Here is a 23,372-nt window from a genome sequence, read left to right as displayed (position 1 = left end):
ACCATAGTGGAACTAAATTAGAAATTAATAACAGAACAATTTCTGCAAGGGAAGGGGAGAATCTGGAACTTAATAACACAATTCTAAATAAGCCCTGGATAAAAAAAAAAAAAAAAAAAAAAGAAATAATCTAAAGGAAAATTAGAAAGTATTTTTAACTGAATGGAACTGAAACTCAACATATCCAAATCTGTGGGATGTGATGAAGCTATATGTAGGGGGAACTTTATAACACTAAACACTTATATTAGAAAAGCAAAACGATCTCAAATTAAGGACCACAACTTCTGCCATAAGGAACCATAAAAAGAATAAACTTGAAGCAAGGAGACGAATGGATACAAATAAATAAAACAGATAACATAAAAATGAAAGAAAATCACCAAAAGCAAATTTGAGAAGATTATTAAAATGTCTAACCAGAGTGATTAGAAAAAGATAAAAAAAAGAAATAAAAGACGAAAACTACCAATACCATAAAGAGAGGTGATTTAACTATACATTCTACAGGTATTAAAAAGGTAATATTATGAACAATTATGCCAATACACTTCGCCACTTGGAAAAAATAAACGTATTCCTTGAAATACTCAAACTACCAAAGCTCACTGAATAAGATAACCTAATTAGCCCTATATTATTAAACGATTTTAACTGGTAGTTTAAAAAAATCACTCCACAAAGAAAACTCCCAGCACAGATGACTTCTTGTGAATTCTACAAAATATCTGAGGAGGAAATAATACCAATTCTACACAACTCTTCCAGAAAATTGAAAAGGAGGAACTGTCTTATAACTCATTCTGTGAGGGCAACATTACCCTAATACCAAAATCAGGTAAAGACAGTCTAAGAAAAAACTACAGAACAATATCCCTCATATATAAAAATCTAAAAAAATAACAAAATTTTGGAAAATGGTATATATATATATACATACATTTTTTTTTTTATTAAGTTCCAAGTTACATGTGCAGGATGTGCAGGTTTGTTACATAGGTAGACACGTGCCATGGTGGTTTGTTGCACCTATCAACCCATCAGCTAGATATTAGGCCCAGCATGCATCAGCTCTTTTCCCCAATGCTCTCCCTCCCCTTATCCTCAACAGGCCCCGGTGTGTGTTGTTCCCTTCCCTGTATCCATGTGTTCTCACTGTTCAACTCCCACTTTTGAGTAAGAACATGCAGTGTTTGGTTTTCTGTTCCTGTGTTAGTTTGCTGAGGATGATGGCTTCCAGCTTCACCCATGCCCTTGCAAAAGACATGATCTCTTTCCTTATTATGGCTGCATAGTATTCCACGATGTATAGGTACCACAGTTTCTTTATCCAGTCTATCACTGATAAGCATTTGGGTTGATTCCATGTTTTTGCTAGTGTGAATGGTACTGCAATGAACATATGTGTGCATGTATCTTTATAATAGAATGATTTCTATTCCTTTGGGTATACACCTAGTAATGGGATTGCTGGGTTAAATGGTAGTTCTGGTTCTAAATCTTTGAGGAATCGTCACACTGTCTTCCACAATGGTTGAAACAGAAATACTTTTACACTGTTGGTAAGCATGTAAATTAGATATCTAATTATATTTTTAAAAATACATTGATGACCAAATTAAGTTCATCTTAAGAATGAAAGGTTGGTTTGGTTGGGCACAGTGGCTCATGCTTGTAATCCCAGCACTTTGGGAGACCAAGGTGGGAGGATCACTTAGGCCCAGGAGTTTGAGGCCAGCTTGAGCAACATAGTGCAACCCCATCTCTACAAAATATACAAAAATTAGCTGGTCATTGTGGTGCACGCCTATAGTACCAGCTACTCAGGAGGCTGAGGTGGGAGGACTGCTGAAGCCTGGGAGGCAGATGTTGCAGTGAGCTAAGATCACCACATTACACTGCACCCTGGCAACAGAGTGAGACCCTGTCTCCAAAAAAAAAAAAGGTTGGTTTAACATTCTAAACCAATCATTGCACTTTACTGTATTAATCCGCTTTTAAAAAGATAAACTATATGATCATTTCAAACAATTCAGAAAAAGCATTTGGTAACATTCCAACACCCATTCTTGATTAAAACAAACGAATAGACAAAGAAACAAACTCTCAGTAAACTATGAATAGAAGGAAATTTTCTCAACCAGACAAGGGGCATCAACAAAGAAACCAATAACTTATACTTAATGGTGAAAGATGGAATTCCTTCCTTACTGAGGTCAGGAACAAAACAAGGATGTCTGCTCTCACCACCTTTATTATACATTGTGTTAGAAGTTCTAGACATTCCAATGAGGAAAAAAAATAAAGAAATAAAATTAATTATTAGAAGGAAGGAACATAATCTCTTTCATCTCAGACAACATTATCAACTTTATAGATGGAATCTATTAAAAAGCTATTAAAACCAGGCCAGGCACCATGGGTCATGCCTGTAATCCCAGCACTTTGGGAGGCTGACGTCAGGAGTTCGAGACCAGCCTGGCCAACATGGTGAAACCTCATCTCTACTAAAAATACAAAAATTAGCTGGGCATGCTGGCAGGTACCTGTAATCCCAGTTATTTGGGAGGCTAAGGCAGGAAAATCGCGAAGCCGAGATCGCACCATTGTACTCCAGCTTGGGCGACAAGAGCGAGACTCTGACACATACACACAAAGCTATTAAAACCAATAGATTTAGCAAGGTTACAAGATACAAAATCAATATAAATATATATTGTATTTTTATATGCCAGTGAAAAACATTTAATATTGAAAATGAAATTTTAAAAACAGTATCATAGACAATAACATTAAAAAATATGACCAAAGGTATAAAAACACTGAAAACCACAAAATCCTGCTTAGAGAAATTAAAAAAAAAAACTAAATAAATGGAGAGAGAGGCTGTTTATGAGCTGGAAGACTCTATATTGTCAAGACATCAATTCGCTAGACCACACTCCAGAGGAGGAAGTTACATAAAGTCATGAATACCAGGCGACAGAGACCATTGAGGGCCACCTTAAAAGTCTAGCTACCACAGGCACCAACGTTATTAAAAGATACCACATTATTTTTTTGTTGTGTATCCTTATAACTCCTCTAAAAGAACTTTGTAGCCAGACTGCATTTTACAAATCCTAGTTCTACTAATTACTGTGTGACTTTGCTGATCAATTAACTTTCCTGTGCTTCAGCTCTCTGTTCTGCAAAATGGAGAAAACAGCAGTACCTATCTGATACAGTTATTTAAGGTTTAAATGATTAAGTGTCTGTAAAGCACTTAACTCTCTGGTACTTGGTTATGTACATACATCAATACATCCATAAAACCAATATAAACACTTAAGTTACTGTTCCTTAAAGTTTAGTACAATATGTCCTTCTTTATTTAATAATGCCTACTACAGATAAGGTACGCTATTCAAGGTGTGTACAAAGACAATTGATAAAACTTGGGCATTGAGGAAAAAGTATCTTCTTGTTCTCATTTTTATTTGATGTTTAACAAACAAGGATAGGTAATGGCTGAGACAACCATAATCTTGTTTCACTAGGTCCTAATTTGTGCCCATTTTCCAGACATAACTGTCAGTGGCACCCACTTTTACTTTTTTTTTTTTTTTGGAGACAAAGTCTCACTCTATTGCCCAGGCTGGAGTGCAGTTGTGTGATCTCAGTTCACTGCAACCTCTGCCTCCCAGGTTCAAATGATTATCCTACCTCAGCCTCCCGAGTAATTGGGATTACAGGACCATGCCACCATGCCTGGCTAATTTTTTTGTGTATTTTTAGTAGATATAGGGTTTCGCCATGTTGGCCAGGCTGGTCTCGAACTCCTGACCTCAAGAGTTCCTCCCTCCTTGGCCTTCCAAAGTGCTGGCATTACAGGCATAAGACATTGCACACAGCCCTCCTCTTTCACTCTTACAAGTGTCCCAGTATACACAAGAAATTAGAATCACTACAGTTTGTCTTAGTTCTATATTGAAATGGAAACTGAATCTAGATAAACACTTTTGAGTAGGGAACCAACAAGGCACAGACAAAAGAAAAGAAAAGGAAATTGAAGAGGAGGAAAATATGGGAAATGGAGGTGGGCAGATATAGTGGGCAACAGAGTGAGACCATGTCTCAAAAACAAAACAGAAAAAAAAGAAAGGTTGGTTTAATATTCCAAACCAATCATTGCAATTCACTGTATTAATACACTTTTAGAAACATAAACTATATGATCATCTCAAACAATTCAGAAAAAGCAGCATGGTAAGAGAAAAATGCATGCTTAAAAATGCCCACATACCAAAATTAATTCACCCACAATTTGAATTCACACATCCTATAAACCTAATATATTCTTTGAAAGCTCAGTGAAATAAAATATTTAACTGGTCATAAAATATGTAACTGGCATTTCTTTAAAGATTTTTAAAAATCCATAAATGAATGCCAAATAAATGTTAATGCATCACATTTAACTTCAGTTTCCTCTATCTGTTCTAATATTTAACCATGAAACTGATATATAATCCTGATAAACACATTATTTAAAAAATAAGAAAACTTGTTTAAATGCAAACACTGCAGGCCAAATTTTCGCAATAAACCACTTTTATAGCTATTTTTATACTCCTAACTGAAAACATTAGGTGACTTTGGAAATTCTAATTCTTTTATAATCCAGCAGTACCAAAGCAAACAGTCATGACCCCTTAAGAGGATAAATATGCTCATTTTAATTAAAAACTAAATTATTTGACTTGGTGTGCAATTTTTGTATCTGTATTTTGAGATGTATTTATAAATCCTGTGCTTTCCATTAATGAAAAACTGTAAAAGTATAATAATTGACAAACAGTGTATAGAGGCAGTCTTAAAGGTTAGGTGTCTTGAATTTTCAATGAAGCACTGATACATGCCACATTATGGTTCAACCTTGAAAACACTGTGCTAAATAAAAAAGGAAGGTCACAAAAGACCATATACTGTATGATTTAATTTTTATTTATGGTCTAGAGTATGCAAACCTAGACAGACAAAAAGTAGATTAGCAGTTGCCTAGGACTGGGGTAGGAGTGGGAACTGGGGGGAATGTGGGGAATGGAGGATTACCTCCTTTGGGAGTGATGGAATGTTCTAAAATTGATGATAATGATGATTACACAACTCTGTGAATATAATAAAAACCATTGAATTGTATAATTTAAATGGGTAAATCGTATGGTCTATGAATTATATCTCAATAAAACTGTTACCATAAAAAGAACTTAGGCTATAATTCCTACCCTAATACATAAACTGTTATGCATTATCTTAAAAATGAAAAAAAACATGATTCCAAAACTTCATAGGAGAGAAAGCCAAGAAATGTATGCATTAGTCTGTTCATGCTAATTGCTAAACATTGATGCAAATGTACTCCATATCTTTGAATTCCTACTGAATTTCAGACAATAAATAGATTTCTTGAATATTTTACCACAAAATAGATTTAGATATTGGCTTGACTTTAAACTTCTGGCGAATATTTCCTGACTTAACTTGAATATTTAATTAAACAACTGTCAACTTGCTGGGTTTTTTGTTTTTTGTTTTTTTGAGATGGCGTTTTGCACTGTTGCCTGGGCTGAAGTGCAATAGCAAGCGAGATCTCGGCTCAGTGCAACCTCCGTCTCCCAGGTTCACATGATTCTCCTGCCTCAGCCTCCCAAGTAGCTGGGATTACAGGCATATACCACCATACCTGGCTAATTTTTTGTATTTTTAGTTGAGACAGGGTTTCGCTATGTTGGCCAGACTGGTCTCGAACTCCTGACCTCGTGATCCACCCGTCTCAGAGTCCCAAAGTGCAGGGATTATAGGCGTGAGCCACCACGCCCGACCACAGGTTTTTATATTCCTAAGTAGCTATTAATTTGGTTTATCAATACAAACCTTAATAAAGTATGGGAGGCAAAACATCAAGCCAATGCTAGATTTAGCCATTTTAGAATGTATACATATATCTAAACATCATTTGTATACCATAAATACAATTTTTATCAATTTATTAATTGTAAAATAACAAAATACAAAGCTTAATAAAAACAATTTGCAAGCTTTATAGCCAGTTAATTTGTTAACTATATGTGTACAGTCTTATTTTGCCTTCTAAAATTCTGCTTCTAGAGTTTCAAGTAAAGAATATTAATCATTTCTTGACCTAGGTATATGTTATATTTCACCACTGATATATTAGTGAACTTCATTCACTAATTTAGGTGAATATTAATAATCATTAAATAATTCTAATAGATCTAGTCAATGAAAGCAATCAATAAAAGTTACTAACACTGATATTTTAATAAAAAATAGATCACAAAAATGAAAGCTCAGTTTTATTATTCTATTAATGTGTATTTATAATACATTAAGTACACTGTATGGAAATATTGCCATATTTCCACGTCTATACCCTATAGCACTAACTTTGGTATTCAGAGCTATGAGGCCAGGTAGTTATTACAACAAAGAGAGGACCATCATTAAAATTTTTTATTTTTTATTTTTTATTATACTTTAAGATCTGGGATATATGTGCAGAATGTGCAGGTTTGTTACATAGGTATACACATGCCATGATTGTTTGCTGCATCCATCAACCCGTCATCTACATTTGGTATTTCTCCTAATGCTATCCCTCTAATAGTCTCCCACCCCCCCCAAAAGCCCCTTTGTGTGATTTCCACTCCCTGTGTTCATGTGTTCTCACTGTACAACTCCCACTTATGAGTGAGAACATGAGGAGTTTGGTTTTCTGTTCCTGTGTTCGTTTGCTGAGAATGATGGTTTCCAGCTTCATCCATGTCCCTGCACAGGACATGAACTCATCCTTTTTTATGGCTGCATAGTATTCCGTGGTGTGTATGTGGCACATTTTCTTTATTCAATTCATCATTGATGGGCATCTGGGTTGGTTCCAAGTCTTTGCAACTGTGACCAATGCTGCAATAAACATACATGTGCATGTGTCTTTATAGTAGAATGATTTAAAATCCTTTGGGTATATACCCAGTAATGGGATTGCTGGGTCAAATGGTATTCCTGGTTCTAGATCCTTGAGGAATGGCCACACGGTCTTCCACAATGGTTGAACTAATTTACACTCCCACCAATAATGTAAGAGTGTTCCTATTTCTCCACATTCGCCCTCTCCAGCATCTGTTGTTTCCTGACTTTTTAATGATCACCATTCTAACTGGCATGAGATGGTATCTCACTGTGGTTTTGATTTGCAGTTCTCTAATGACCAGCAATAATGAGCTTTTTTTCATATGTTTGTTGGTTGCATAAATGTCTTCTTTTGAGACGTGTCTGTTCATATCCTTCACCCACTTTTTGACGGGGTTGTTTTTTTCTTATAAATTTGTTTAAGTTCTTTGCTTTTTCTTGGAAATTTGTTTAAGATTCTGGGTATTGGCCCTTTGTCAGATGGACAGATTGCAAAAATTTTCTCTCATTCTTTAGGTTGCCTGTCACCCTGAGGATAGTTTCTATTGCTGTGCAGAAGCTCTTTAGTTTGATTAGATCTCATTTGTCAATTTTGACTTTTGTTGCCATTGTTTTTGTTGTTTTAGTCATGAATTCTTTGCACACGCCTATGTCCTGAATGATATTGCCTAGGACTTTTTCTAGGGTTTTTATGGTTTTATGTCTTCTTTAATCCATCTTGAATTAATGTTTGTATAAGATGTGAGGAAGGGGTCCAGTTTTAGTTTTCTGCATATGGCTAGCCAGTTTTCCTAACAGCATTTATTAAATAGGGAATCCTTTCCCCGTTGCTTGTTTTTGTCAGGTTTGTCAAGATCAGATGGTAGTAGATATGTGGCATTATTTCTGAGGCCTCTCTTCTGTTCCATTGGTCTATATATCTGTTTTGGTACCAGTATCATGCTGTTTTGGTTACTGTAGCCTTGTAGTATAGTTTAAATTCAAGTAGCAGGATGGCTCCAGCTTTATTCTTTTTGCTTAGGATTGTCTTAGCTATGTTGGCTTTTTTTTGGTTCCATATGTAGTTTAAAGTAGTTTTTTCTAATTTCTGTGAAGAAAGTGAATGGAAGATTGATGGGGATAGCACTGACTCTATAAATTACTTTGGGCAGTATGACCATTTGCATGATATTAATTCTTCTTATCCATGAGCATGGAATATTTTTTCATTTGTTTGTGTCCTCTCTTACTTCCTTGAGCAGTGGTTTGTAGTTCTCCTTGAAGAGGTCCTTCACATCCCTTGTAAGCTGTATTCCTAGGTGATTTATTCTCTTTGTAGCAATTGTGAATGGGAGTTCACTCATGATTTGGCTCTTTCTTTGTCTATTATTGGCGTATAGGAATGCTTGTGATTTTTACACATTGATATTGTGTGCTGAGACTTTGCTGAATTTGCTTATCAGCTTAAGGGGATTTGGAGCTGAAACAATGGGGTTTTCTAAATATACAATCATGTCACCTGCAAACAGAGACAATTTGACTTCCTCTCTTCCTATTTCAATACTCCTTATTTCTTTTTCTTGCCTGATTGCCCCGGCCAAACTTCCGATAGTATGTTGAATAGGAGTGGTGAGAGACAGCAAAGGGAATACTTCCAGCTTTTGCCAATTCAGTATATTCTCTGTGGGTTTGTCATAAATAGCTGTTTTTATTTTCAGATAAATTCCATCAATATCTAGTTTATTGAGAGTTTTTAGCATGAGGGAGTGTTGAATTTTATTGAAGGCCTTTTTGCATCTATTAAGATAATCATGTGGTTTTGTCATTGCTTCTGTTTATGTGATGAATTACATTTACTGATTGGCATATCTTGAACCAACCTTGCATCCCAGGGATAAAGCCGTCTTGATGGTGGTGAATGAGTGTTTTGATGTGATGCTGGATTCAGTTTGCTAATATTTTATTGAGGATTTTTGAATCGATGTTCATGAGAGACATTGGCCTGAAATTTTCTTTTTTTGTTGTGTCTCTGCCATGTTTTGGTATCAGGATGAGGCTGGCCTCATGAAATGAGTTAGAGAGGCATCCCTCTTTTTCTATTGTTTGGAATGATTTCAGGAGGAATGGTAGCAGCTCCTCTTTGTACCTCTGGTAGAATTCTGCTGTGAATCCATCTGGTCCTGGACTTTTTTTGGTTAGTAGGCTATTAATTACTGCCTGATTTTCAGAACTTGTATTGGTCTATTCAGGGATTCAACTTCTTCCTGGTTTAGACTTGGGAGGGTGTATGTATCCAGGAATTTATCCATTTCTTCTAGATTTTCTAGTTTATTTGCAGAGAGATGTTCGTAGTATTCTCTGATGGTAGCTTGTATTTCTATGGGATCAGTGGTGATATCGCCTTTATCATTTTTTATTGTGTCTATTTGATTCTTCTCTTTTCTTCTTTATTAATCTGGTTATCAGTCTATCTAGTCTGTTGATCTTTTAAAAAAAACCAGCTCCTGAATTCATTGATTTTTTTGAAGGGTTTTTCATGTCTCTATCTCCTTCAGTTCTGCTCTGATCTTACTTATTTGTTGTCTTCTGCTAGCTTTTGAATTTATTTGCTCTGTTTCTCTAGTTTTTTTAATGGTGATGTTAGGGTGTTGATTTTAGATCTTTCCTGCTTTCTCTTGTGGGCGTTTAGTGTTATAAATTTGCCTCTAAAAACTGCTTTAGCTGTGTTCCAGAGATTCTCATACATTGTACCTTTGTTCTCATTGGTTTCAAAGAACTTATTTATTTCTGCCTTCATTTTGTTATTTACCCAGTAGTCATTCAGGAGCAGATTGCTCAGTTTCCATGTAATTGTGCAGTTTTGAGTGAATTTTTTAATCCTGAGTTCTAGTTTGATTGTGTTGTGGTCTGAGAGGTTGTTTGTTATGATTTCTATTCTTTGGCATTTGCTAAGTGTTTTACTTCCAATTATGTGGTCGATTTTAGAGTAAGTGCAATGTGGTGCTGAGAAGAATGTATGACTTGTCAATTTGGAGTGGAGAGTTTTGTAGATGTCTATTTGGTCCTCTTTGTCCAGAGCTGAGTTTAAGTCCAGAATATCCTTGTTAATTTTCTGTCTTGTTGATCTAATATTGACAGTTGGGTGTTAAAGTCTCCCACTATTATTGTGTGGGAGTCTAAGTCTCTTTGTAGGTCTCTAAGAACTTGCTTTATGAATCTGGGTGCTCCTGTATTGGGTGCCTATCTATTTAGGATAGTCAGCTCTTCTCGCTGCATTGATCCCTTTACCATTATGTAATGCCCTTCTTTGTCTGTTTTGATCTTTGTTGGTTCAGAGTCAGGTTTATCAGAGACTATGATTGCAACGCCTGCTTTTTTTTTTTTTGCTTTCCATTTGCTTGGTAAATATTCCTCCATCCCTTCATTATGAACCTTTGTGTGTCTTTGCACGTGAGATGGGTCTCCTGAATACAGCACACCAACAGGTCTTGCCTCTATCCAACTTGCCTGTCTGTGTGTTTTAATGGGACATTTAGCCTGTTTACATTGATAGTTAATATTATTATGTGTGAATTTGATCCTGTCATTATGATGCTGGCTAGGTAACCATCATTTTAATAAGTGATATAAAGCTGCTCTTTGGTACAGCATAAAGTTAAGATTTGATAAATCTAGGTAGCGATAATAGGTATTCATTATATTATATATTTTTATTATGAATAATTATTATATAGAACATAATAATACATATATGTACACATAAAATATATAAATATATAAAAATAATTTCAATATGTTCTTTGGTATTCATTCAATATTATTGGTATCAGTTAAAATAACATTCAAAATTTCTTTATTTTCTTTCTCTCTAGTCAGAGTTTGTAGCTTTGCAGAGCATAGTGCGTTTTAAATTTAAAGCAACAAAATAAAACAATGACATAATTTGTAAAAAAGAGATAACATTTTGAGTTTTTAAAAGTACCTATTGTTACTTAAGTGACCACAATCTCAAGTGGTTTTTGCATAAAACCTTTGAGTCCCTGGGACAAAATTTGGCATAGTGGAAATAAATATATCCAACAGTTTTCCTCTGGCATTCTTGATAAACACATGATACATTCTCCCTAGTGAGTTGACATTTCAAGCAAACATGCATCATGATCTTACCCACAAACAGTAGGTTCATACCCCTGGATTTTTTTTTTTTTTTTTTTTTGAGATGGAGTTTCTTTCTTGTTGCCCAGGTTGGAGTGCAATGGCACAATCTCAGTTCACCACAATGTCCACCTCCCCGGTTCAAGCAATTCTCCTGTCTCAGCCTCACAAGTAGCTGAGGCTACAGGCATGAGCCACCACACCCAGATAATTTTGTATTTTTAGTAGAGACAGGATTTCTCCATGTTGGTCAGGCTGGTCTCGAACTCCTGACCTCAGGTGATCTGCCTGTCTCGGCCTCCCAAAGTGCTAGGATTACAGGCATCAGCCACCACACCTGGCCCCCTTGAACATGTTAATAAGTGAGTTATATCAACCAATTTTCAATATTAATACAAAGTCATCAGTGGACGTCTCAAAATTATTTTTACAAAAATTAGCAGTATAATTTAAACACGTTTGATTTCAAAATAACAAATGTATAAGAGACAGTCCAACACTAGCAGCTCTCCTCTGATCCTCAAAAAATAACCATTCCTAATATTAAAGATAAACTTTAATAAGAATTCAAAAAAGAATTCCACACTGCCCCAAAAGGCATTTTTCTAACCTGTTACATTAGCCCGTCTAAAATAATATGATATGAACTCTTTGAACTATTACCCTATTAAATCCTGAGATCATTTCTAGTACTAGTCTGATCATTAGGAGACAAGTCTGAAAAGAAAATATTGTCCAGGCGTTGTGGCTCACGCCTGTAATCCCAACACTTTGGGAAGCTGAGGCAGGCGGATCACAAGGTCAGTAGATCAAGACCATCCTGGCTAACATGGTAAAACCCGGTCTCTACTAAAAATACAAAAAGTTAGCCAGGTGTAGTGGAACAAGCCTGTAATCCCAGCTACTTAAGAGGCTGAGGCAGAAGACTCACTTGAACCCAGGCAGTGAAGGCTGCAGTGAGCCGAGATTACACCACTGCACTCCAGCCTGAGCAACACAGCAAGATTCCATCTCAAAAAGTAAATAAATAAATAAAATAAAAATTAAAAAGAAAAGTTTATGTTCAAACCTCACACATCAAAAAGGCACTCAAAGTAGCTTACAAAAGCAAAGAAGAGCCCTGCAGAGAATCAGGAAAATATCCAGGAAACTTCAGGTAAAAAGTTGGACAGCTGAATAGCCAGGGCAAAGAAACGTGGGCTAACTGTCCAGATGTACTCTACTGCTGGAATACCTATATGTGTGCTTGGTATAACTTCTGTCATTTGAGGCAAAAGGTACAAATCCAATGGAGATATAATAATGAAATTTGAAGTATTGGGAGTCCACTGCATGTCGTATTTGGGAAGAGAGAAAGGGCTTTACAAATATAAATACAAAATCCATGTAAATATCTATGATCATTTTTTTAGCTATATACAGCAGACATTTTCTTCTAGTAATTTCATTGACACTAATCAATGTCCATATTTTTAAACAGAAAGTTTTCTATATTTGCACAATTCCTAGTAAATTTTTAATTACTTAAGTCTATTTGAGGATATTCCAGACCAGAAGACTCTAAGGGGATGCAAATTTTACCACAATAAAATGTCAACATATATTAATACAGAACCATATGATTTTATTCAGCTAGCATGTCATAAACCAAATTTTCTCACCTATGATGCCAGGTAGATAGTCAATTAAAGTAAGCATAACTATAAAATAAAATTCAGAACTTTCACTCTATGACTCAGTTACCCGGGAAATTTTTCTAAAGTTTACATTATCTTACTGAATCTCAAGATTCTGACTCATATGCTTTGTATTCCATCCCTGGAACCTAATGTAGAGTCAATGAATATACCATACACAGATGAAGCATATGTTAAATACTGCTTTGCAAACTGAAATAACCAACATACCAAAGACTACTCCACTTAGCCAAGAGAGAATAATGTTTCCATTTGTTTATTATTACTGCTATTTTTTTTTTATTTTTAAAATACTAATAAGAGGTCAAAAGGCAAACTTAAAATAATTTAAGTATAATGTTTCTATCCAATCATAATTAGAGTATTAAAAACTAAAACAGATAGCATCATATAATAAAAGACAGGATCACCAGGATCTGAGCCCTATTCTTTCACTTATTAGCTGAGTAATCTTCAGAAACTTACCTTCCCTAATTTCTAATATGCGTAACATAATAACACTATCTTCAGGGTTGTTGTTAGAGAATAAAGAATAAAATGGATCTGAAAACAGTTTTGTAAAACTGGAAAGCAACGTAAGAATTCAATGGGTTATCATCAAATAATAATTTTGGTTGAGAGACAAGCTGTTCAATGCATAGTGTAATCAACCTACTTTTTAATATTTATATATCTTAATTAAAGTATTTTAAATTAAATAAGCATTCAAGTAAGTTATATAACTGCCAGTCTCCTCCTCCCTTTTAATACACTTTAACACAACTATGAGGCAAGAATAGTTAATATATTTTATAACCAATAATGATTATTTTTAAGATATATATTTTCTCACACGTTTTAATCTTGTTTTAGTAGGTATTTTGTTCAGTTAATAAATCATCTACATGCTTCCGATGAAACATTATGAATAGAACTTATCAGTAGAAGGAAAGTTATTTGCTAAATTTCTAAGTCAAATCTTAATATTTTCTTTTTTCTTATTTGATTCATCTGATGCAAACATAATAATAGTATAATACATTCTTTCTCAGTAGTGAAAAATAAATTATCATTTTGCTTTCTCTATACTCATTATCTGAATGAGGCTTTAGATAGAACCAAATTTATTATAATAGTGAATAAACAAAACAATCAAAGGAAAAATACTTGCAACAAACCATACCTAGTAATAAGAACTGCATTATCGTGGTGGGCAATCCCATTTTCTGGAATGGTGTTTCCATCACTTTGGTGGGAGAGAATGGATTTCTGCCATTTACAGAAGCTATCGAGAGACTTGTCTGCATGGTGGTTTATCTCCAAGTTTGGCTGCAATACAACATGCATACCAGAAATGTTCCAAACAAATTACTAAGGTCAGTTGTTAAAACTTTTGAAGACTAAAGTAAGACTATAATTAGAAGCAGTGGTTTCTAGGAATAATCTCTTGCCAATTTTTATCTCTATAATATCTGACCTAGAGTTCATTTGGTGTATTATTTAACAGACATTCTTTCCAGTTCCAGTTTTAATGATGTAAACATAGATTATCAACATAAAAACTAATGATAACCACTATTATAAGATATGCCATGCAAATGCTCACCCTTATACTGAAACATATAGCTAATATACATCTATATGGCTTTAACATAAGAGGTATATTCTTGTAACGTATTTAAAATTTACTTAAGATATTAAATGTGTAGAGCTAAGTATCATATCCAACTAGAACTTCCTAACAGGAGCAATAATAAAACATATTCTTAAATAATAAGTAAGTCTATATAGCCTATCTGTTAAGAATCTTAGATTTATAAACTAACTCATTCTTACCTGATCTTCTGTGAGAACAATTAAGCGGGCCACTATAATATTCACAACGTTTCCTAGGCTGGAATCACGATAAAGTTTGGCAACCTGACCTCCAGAAAATAAGAAAAGACACAAAGTCAGACAAAAATCATAGGGTGACGGTCTGATTTTTTTAAGTGGTAAAATGATTTTTTATAAATTTAACCATTGTATACATTACCCCATATCACTTAGAAGTCTACCCTAAAGGTGCCTTGGTAAAAGGTTTTTATGTAAGTCTACCTCAAGAAATATTTTCTCCTAGACATGAACTATAGCATGAAAATTAGAGGGTGAGCTGATATTTCAAGTTAAAGAAAACCTCTTAAACAAGATTTAACAATCCACTAAAACTCTCATATTATCTAAAAATGAATGATAAGGTCGTCTTTAAATGTATTTCTATGGCACTGAAACATTACTAGATCAAGTATTTTACCATTTTAGACAGGTAAATTCTTGTCATTATTTATTTCACAGCAAAAATGTATGACCTTAGTCAAAAACACAACAAATAATTAAGTGAAATATTATATAGAGGGATCAAACTTACAATATTCATCACACTCAAAATGTAATGTTCAATGTCTTTGCGGCCATGGTAGCCCACCATCATTTTGTCTGCCACTACCAATGTCTCCACAAACCGTTCAATGCTCACTGATCTCTTCTGTCTGTGGTGGATATGTGTGTTGTTAATTGGTAGTGAAAAAGGAAAAGCGGATGTGTCATTCAGCCACCAAGGTTTGCCGCTTCTTGTGAAATCTACAATAAAAGCAACCAATTCAGATAGGTTCACTAATTAAACATATTTATTTATAGATCTTTCATGTAGACATACTTCTCTTAAATTCTCTACTATATTAAGATTTTCCAAAGGAAAGAGAATTAGAAAATGCAGTAGTGAGAAAAAGTCTGTGAATTTTTCAAAATAATCATCTTATCTGAAAAAAAAGTAAATGTTCAACTGCTCATGAAAACAAAGCAAAACAAGTCTAAGAAATGAATTAATAAAAATAATTTCAAATAGTCATTTCATACTATTCTAGTAATTATATCTTGATACATTTAAATTTAAAATATATACTTCGAAGAATCATTTAAAATTGTTTAAAAAGCATCTAGAGTATGAACTTTTGAATCAGCCTAAGACAGCTCTAATAGAGAACACTGATGTTGCATAAATCTATTCCAAAGATGCTTTTGAGGATTTATTTTAAAGTAAGATGCTTTTATTAAACTATTTTAATTAGAATCCATTCTACTGCTCTAGAAATCTCAATTCTAAAAGGCAATGAATTACTTTTTTCACTTAGGCTGGCAGTCTACAACTATTTATTCTGACAGAGAACTCAAAATATTTCTTTTCCAAAGTCCAGAGGTAAGAGGCATTCAAGTAGAGTTGAAAGATCATGATTCCAGCATAATTTGCTTTGAACCAGATTTAGCATGGATTGCACTATATCCTTTGTTTTCTAGACATTTGGTTCTTCAGTATAGAAGCAGTCTTTCAGGGATATGGCATTTGTAAACACTTGCCTCAGATTATCATCTTCATTAAATAAACAAGCATGTAGAGGACCTTTGTATATCTCACTTCCATATCCTTATATTGAACAGGAAATCTTTCTCACTTCCACTTATTGAAAAATTTAGTGAGGAAAAATTAGATTAATACATAGGATACACTTGACAGAAAGTGTAACTATTCTCATTTTTCTAACTTCTTTAGCCTTTGTCTTTTAAAAAATGCATTCATAGGTGCTATGGTTTGAATGTCTCCTCCAAAACTCATGTGAAACTTAATTGCCATTGTAACAGTTTTAACAGCTGGGGCCTTTAAGAGGTAATTAGAACATGGGGGCTCCGCCCTCATGAAGGAATTAAAACCATTATTGCAGGAGTGGGTTAGTTATTGTGGGAGTGGATTCCTGATAAAAATAATGAGTTAGACCCAATTTCCTCTCTCTGTTGTGTGCACTCACTTTCTCCTCTTGCCTTCCTCCATGAGATGACCCTCACCAGATGCTGGTGCCATGCTCTAGGACTTCCCAGCATCCAGAACCATATGCTAAATAAACTTTCAATGTTCTTAAATTACCTAGTCTCAGGTATTCAGGTATTACAGCAGCAGGAAATGGGCTAAGACAGTAGGATGGATAAATTTTGAGAAATTAGGTGGAAATGATCATGAGACCTATCAGTTAAATATTCCTGGAACTCGTAAGTTAAATGAGCATCTTCCTTTCTAAAGGTCAAGAGAAGCAAAGACATAAACACCCCTCCTTATTTCAATAGTATCCTCCAGATAATAAGTGTTTCCCTATATCCAACTGTGGCAGGCAGGCTCTCCAGGTGGCCTCCATGACCTCTGTCTCTTGATGCTCACATTCTTTTGTGATTTCCTCCTTTTGAGTATGGATAGGACTGGTCACTTGCTACTAACTAACAGAATACAGCAAAGATGATGGGATGGATGTGATTTTGAGTATATTAGTACATGATTATGTTATATATTATTGTAGCATTTGTAGCATTCTCCAAGTCTCCCTTGCTGACTTGGAGAAAGCGAGCAATCATGCTGGTTAACTGAAACTGGCATCTGAAGACAACCATCCAAAAACTAAAACTATAACCACAAGAACTGAATGCTGCCAACAATATGGGGGTGGGGAAGTGGATTCTTCCCCAGTCAAGATTCCAGATGAGAATTCAGCCCTGGATGAACATAAGCAGATGACCCATCCATGCACAGACTCTTGACCAATGAAACTGTGATATACTAAAAGTATACTGAGTAAGCCACTAGGTTTCATTGGCTCATATTGTTACAAAACAGCCAAAAGCTTTTCCACATCAGTATAACTCCAATTTCTCCTGCTCAATCCTCTGTGATCATAAAACCACTCATATATTTAAGTCATGCCCAGTCTCTTTCTCTAGCTGGACGGCTTAAATGTCTAAATGTAGAATCTTATTTTTATTCTTTTGATCATTCTGCCTTCTCTGACCCATTCAATTTCTACTTATTTTTATTTAAAATATTATGAAAAGAATTAGACACTATTGTGCAATAAACACATAGCAAATGGTATTTCTAATTTAAAATGTATTCAGACCAGGCAAGATGGTTCATGCCTGTAATCCCAACACTTTGGGAGGCTGAGGTGGGTAGATCACCCAAGGTCAGGAGTTCAAGACCAGCCTGGCCAATATGGTGAAACCCTGTCTCTACAAAAAGAAAAAAAATTAGCTGGGCATGGTGGCACACATCTGTAGTCCCAGTTACTCAGACAACTGAGGCAGGACAACCACTAGAACCTGGGAAGTGGTGGTTGCAGTGAGCCAAGACAGCACCACCACACTCCAGCCTGGGCAACAAGAGCAAAACTGCATCTCAAAAATAATAATAACAAAAAAAATGAATTCAGTGTAAGGTAATAGCTGTTATCATCTTTGCTATCATCATAATTTTCAACATTTTAGTTTTTTAAAATTTAAAATTTTAGTTTGCTTGGCTATCACTCTAACAAATTACAAATTATTTTAACTACACATATTTTTATTTATTTTTATTATTTATTTAAACTATGTATTTTCATTTATGAATGTCCATCAAAGGCATATTATATATATCATATATAATTATATATTCAATATTTTATGTATACACATATACTGAATGAATAAAATCAAGAGAGAGAGCATCTTCAGTTTCATTTTAAAAATTAAATTAATCCAGCATGATTAGCTCATTAGAAAACTATACATTCTATAATTGTCAATTGACTTCTTAATGTTACGCTTAATGATTTGTAACTACTATCTTTCTTAGTCTGAAATGAAAAACAGAACAAGATTGACTTGTTCTGTTTCAAAATAAAGATGAGTAGTTCTTCAAATGATGCCTGTTAATGAATGCTTTGTTCAATTTAATTCTGATTAGATTATAACATGTTAGGAAAACATTGCTCATAAACACATATAACACAATAACTTTTTTCCAAAATCAATATATGGATTACATTGTCATCTGAAAGAAGATTTTAACTTTTTGATCAATACCAAAATGCTTGAACATATACAGCCACTCATTATTATTTCATTGACCCGCTTTATTTTTGTTCATAGTACTTACTACTTCCGGACAGTTCACCATATATTTGTTTATTTGTTTGTTTGTTTGCTTATTTAGTTAACTATCTTTCCTCACTAGAATATAAACTCGATGAGAGCAGTTTTTCTGCTTTATTTATTGCTGCATCCCCAGCACCTAAAAGAGCCTTGCATACAGGTACTAAATGAATATTTACTTAATGAATATATAAGTTGATAATGCAGATATAGAGACATAATAATATCTATTTCAATGGACTAGAAGAATACTTAGTTATATCTGGGTGTTGGAATAAGAGTAACTTTCCTTTTCTCCTTTTTGTCCTACAAACATCCATAATGTTTATTTCCTAAAAATAACATTTATTCCTTCTATAAAATTTTTAAAAATTCATAGTTTGAATCTAATTAGAATGGAAAAATTAATATCTGAACATAAGATAAATATATCCAGTGTCAAGGGGGTTTTGATATCTTATATCTTGGCATAAACTTGAGTTCCAGGTAATAGGCTAACTGGCAATGTATGCCTATATATTCACATCTGTCACTTAACCTATGCTGTTTGAAACAGTATTACGATTAAGATGTTAGCCAGACATTTCCCAAATTTACTACTAAACCCCAAGTGCTTTTTTTCCCAATAAAGTCTAGTAACACTTGCCCAGAACATAGGGAAATAATACTATATTCCCAAGAATGGGAAGCCAGTGAAGTTTTTCAAGGTGTGTGACACAGCCAGATTTAGGAGACAGATTTAACTGAAAACAAGAACAAAAATCTGGATACAGAAAGCATAATTAGAAAGTCAATATAGTGGTCTTGGCAAGAAATAATGAGGGTCTGAAATAAATATGCTAGTGTTCGGGGTAGTAGAAATGGCCAGTGAATTGAAAAGATTAAAATGGAAGACTATTTAGGAAATTGTTATAGTAATCCAAATAAGAGAAGGTAGAGAATATCGTCCCACAAAAGGGCAGAATTTTATGATAGCCATAAGAATGGATTTGGAGAAGTGTTTGACTAATGTGTGAACCATTAAAAAATAAGGATCTGGGCGAACCCGTTTGTGCTCGGTAACCTAGTACACACGCCTTGCAAGCGACGGCGCCATGAGTCTGACTTCCAGTTCCAGCGTACGAGTTGAATGGATCACAGCAGTTACCATTGCTGCTGGGACAGCTGCAATTGGTTATCTAGCTTACAAAAGATTTTATGTTAAAGATCATCGAAATAAAGCTATGATAAACCTTCACATCCAGAAAGACAACCCCAAGATAGTACATGCTTTTGACATGGAGGATTTGGGAGATAAAGCTGTGTACTGCCGTTGTTGGAGGTCCAAAAAGTTCCCATTCTGTGATGGATCTCACACAAAACACAATGAAGAGACTGGAGACAACGTGGGACCTCTGATCATCAAGAAAAAAGAAACTTAAATGGACACTTTTGATGCTGCAAATCAACTTGTCGTGAAGTTACCTGATTGTTTAATTAGAATGACTACCACCTCTGCCTAATTGACCTTCCCTGGGTTCTAAATGTGGCATATTGCAAACTGCAGCTTTCACATTCATGGCATTTGTCTTACTTGTTCAAACATCGTGGTGCACATTTGTTTAAACAAAAAAAAAAAAAAAAAGGAAGAAAAAAAAAAAATAAGGATCTGCCTGGGTTAAAATAATGTGATATGTACTTCAAGAAATAATAATTTAAATATGAAAGGATTAAGAGATAGGCTTTTCAGAATATGATAAAATCTTTAAATATTTTTCTAAAAGGTGATCTTTTTTATAATCATACAGTGAAAGATGGCATGTTATGGAAAATGATAGAAAATTATATTAAAATAAACCAACTAAATATTTGAATTCTAGTTTTTAAAGAATTTATATATATAATTGTACTGACAATCTAAATGTTGTTGAATATAAGATAAAATAAACTCGTTTCCATAATGTTTGTTTCATTACTCAGTACAAAGACCCAGCAAACCTTTTGTTTTCATTATTAACTCAGGAATTCATGTTTTAGGTAGCTTCACCGTAAGTTGTCTTTTTCTGGTACCAATTATTCTTGACCAACAAGGACTTAATTAACAGCTTCAGAGATTACTCAAGAAGAAAGTGCACAGAATGAGAACAGTAAGTTAAGAAAAAAATTCCAAAGAAAACTCAACACTTAAGAAGAAAACAAGCCCATGAAAAATATGGAGAAGTAACAAAAGGATGATGCATATCATACACTAATTCACAAGGCAACCTTTTCTATCTTTCACTACATCTACTTGTTGTTGACTTTAGCTTTGCATTAAGCCGAAATCTCCCTCTGAGGCATTCTTCCCCTGGTTCTAACTACTGGAACTACATAGAACAAATCTTTAAAAAAAATTTTTTAGCATAATAACTCTTTAGTGTACTACAAAACAATCATCTTAATGATACCTGCAATTTGACTGGGTAACTAGTATGTGCTGAGATGATCACTCAGAGAGGTTAGGTAATTCGTCCTATCCTATACCAAAGCCCATGTTCTTTTTGCTATGCTATGCTATATCTACTATTCCTCTACATTTTCTCATCTTTAGACTAACATCCTCCTAACTCCCTACCTCTAGTCTTGCTCTTCTCTAATTCAGTCTCCATATTGCTGCCAGAGTAGTTTTTGTAAAACACAAATCTGATTATGTGTTATTCTTCCTGTTTAAAACCTTTCAGTGGGTTTCTAGTGCACTTAGGATAAACAAACCCCTTAACATGGTTCACAAGCTCTTCATGATGTGGCCTCTGCTAACCTTTCCAGTTTCATCTCTCATAACCACTTCCACCTACCACTATGAACCTCACCTTTATCCCTCCAGCCCACATTCTATTACCCAATTGCTTGAACTGTCTGTCAACTTATAAAACATGACATTCTCTCTTTTGGTTTAGGAGCTTCATAAACGCTATTTCCTCTATGTGAAACACTATAGCCACTGCTTTCTCCACTTCTACACAGCTACCTTCACTTTTCCCTCAGTCCTCAGCTTAGAAGTTACTTCTTCCATGAAGCTCTCCTTGACCACTGAAGTCTATGTTTATTGTCTGTACTGCATATTTCTATAGTATCCTCACTCAGTGCTAACACTACTTTTGAATACTACCTTAAGACTCTTCAAGTCTTACTCAAATGTCTAGATCCCTGCTACTAGCATAAAAATATCAGGCTAAACAAACATCACAGAGTATTACAGTATACCTGTGCATAAAAGCTATAGCTATTATCTAAGTAAAATAAGATGAATTTTTTTCCTTCAACCAAAAAAAGAAAATGAATTTTATACAAACTTACAGTTTAAAGGCGTCTCAAAGAGCTTCCAAATGATTTGAAACTATTGGTAGGTAACATCTATTAAAAGTGCTCTGGACATTATAATTCTAGTCAAATTCCTACTTACTTTTATTGTTAACCTTACCATACTTGCCAGAAGAAAGAAAAAGCAGCAATTCAATACAATATACTTACTAAAAGTTGTACACTCACTTACCGGAAACCCCACAATGGGAGTGATCATACAGATGCCGTTGTTGAAGGGCAGACTTTTTGTAAATAACATGAGGGTGGCCATTTTCATAACTAAAATGCTTGGAATCCTCTGTGGTATTCTTTAAAGGTTCAATAAAATATTCTTCATCTTCTGTAGCAATAACACCATGCTAAAATAAAAATAAACAAAGAACTTACCAAAGAGAATCATTTTAAATATTAGTTATCATTATTACCAAGAGCTAAAAATAAATGGATACTTCTCCAAAGACAGGGTTAAAATACATGTTAATAAAAAATTTAGTGAATTATCTGTACTCAGTAAAACAGTATATAAATGTTCCTATTCTTTAAAAAGGATATTTAAATACCTCCATATATCTATGCACTGTACTAAGCATGTCACATACATGATTTCCTCCAATCTCACAGCAACTTTGTGAGATAACAGATTTTATGTGAACACTAAAACTTATTTCAGTTCCACCTTATGCACATAACTATATCCTCTGTGTTTAGATATAGCTTTGTGATTGAATTCTGGACAATAAAAAAGTGGGCAAAGGTTTATATACCACTTTCAGCCTGACCTCTGAATACCTCTGCAGTAGAATCTTCTACTCTCTTTCCCCACTGAATGAAGAGAATTCCAAAGACCTAGGGTAGGTAGAAACCAAAAAAGAAGGAACCTAGGTCCCTGCGTGGCCTCTTACAAAGCTGTCTGATGTAGACACAGACATACAGAAGAAATAAACTTCTATTGAGATAAATCATTGACATTTTGAGGTTTATGGTATATCAATTAATATGCCCTTAATTAACACACATCCCATACATCCCCATTCTGCAGATGAAGTAACAGGCTCAGAGGTTAAGGACTTTCCCAATATTATACAGAGGTAAGTGAAGGTACTAGAATTCAAAGTTCTGCCCTTACTTACAGTATTATATCACCTTATCCCTATTTACTTAGCCCAGTGCTACTCAGTTTAGTTATCTCTCCTCTTTAAAACCTTCTCTAACCAAATAGAGTAGCTTCACCCTCCACTGAGCTCCAATAGAGCCAATTCTCAGAATCACTTATTTTCAGTG

General features: G+C 34.5%; 1 protein-coding gene and 1 pseudogene across 5 annotated transcripts in view; one reads left to right on the top strand and one right to left on the bottom strand.

The window, feature by feature from the left end:
* ADAMTS6 (ADAM metallopeptidase with thrombospondin type 1 motif 6) overlaps positions 1–23,372 on the bottom strand; it is a 331,044-nt gene that overhangs the window by 286,578 nt on the left and 21,094 nt on the right. For all 4 annotated transcript variants that reach the window (XR_004269519.1, XM_032279614.1, XM_032279622.1 and 1 more), the window contains exons 4-7: positions 22,282–22,450; positions 15,190–15,401; positions 14,619–14,702; positions 13,966–14,111 (exon numbers count right to left, since the gene is read on the bottom strand). Coding sequence is in view for 3 of the 4 variants with exons in the window: in XM_032279614.1 (XP_032135505.1) it covers positions 13,966–14,111; positions 14,619–14,702; positions 15,190–15,401; positions 22,282–22,450 (611 nt within the window). In the remaining variant the exon portion in view is untranslated. The remainder of the gene's footprint in view (positions 1–13,965; positions 14,112–14,618; positions 14,703–15,189; positions 15,402–22,281; positions 22,451–23,372) is intronic.
* LOC116552822 lies at positions 19,809–20,394 on the top strand (annotated as a pseudogene). Its single transcript, XR_004269526.1, has one exon. The product of XR_004269526.1 is annotated as a CDGSH iron-sulfur domain-containing protein 1 pseudogene (transcript).

This window comes from Sapajus apella, unplaced genomic scaffold (assembly GCF_009761245.1).
Source record: "Sapajus apella isolate SASKATOON/1434 unplaced genomic scaffold, GSC_monkey_1.0 scaffold1, whole genome shotgun sequence".
NCBI classification, from domain to species: domain Eukaryota; kingdom Metazoa; phylum Chordata; class Mammalia; order Primates; family Cebidae; genus Sapajus; species Sapajus apella.
This window is presented reverse-complemented; position numbering and strand designations above follow the sequence as displayed.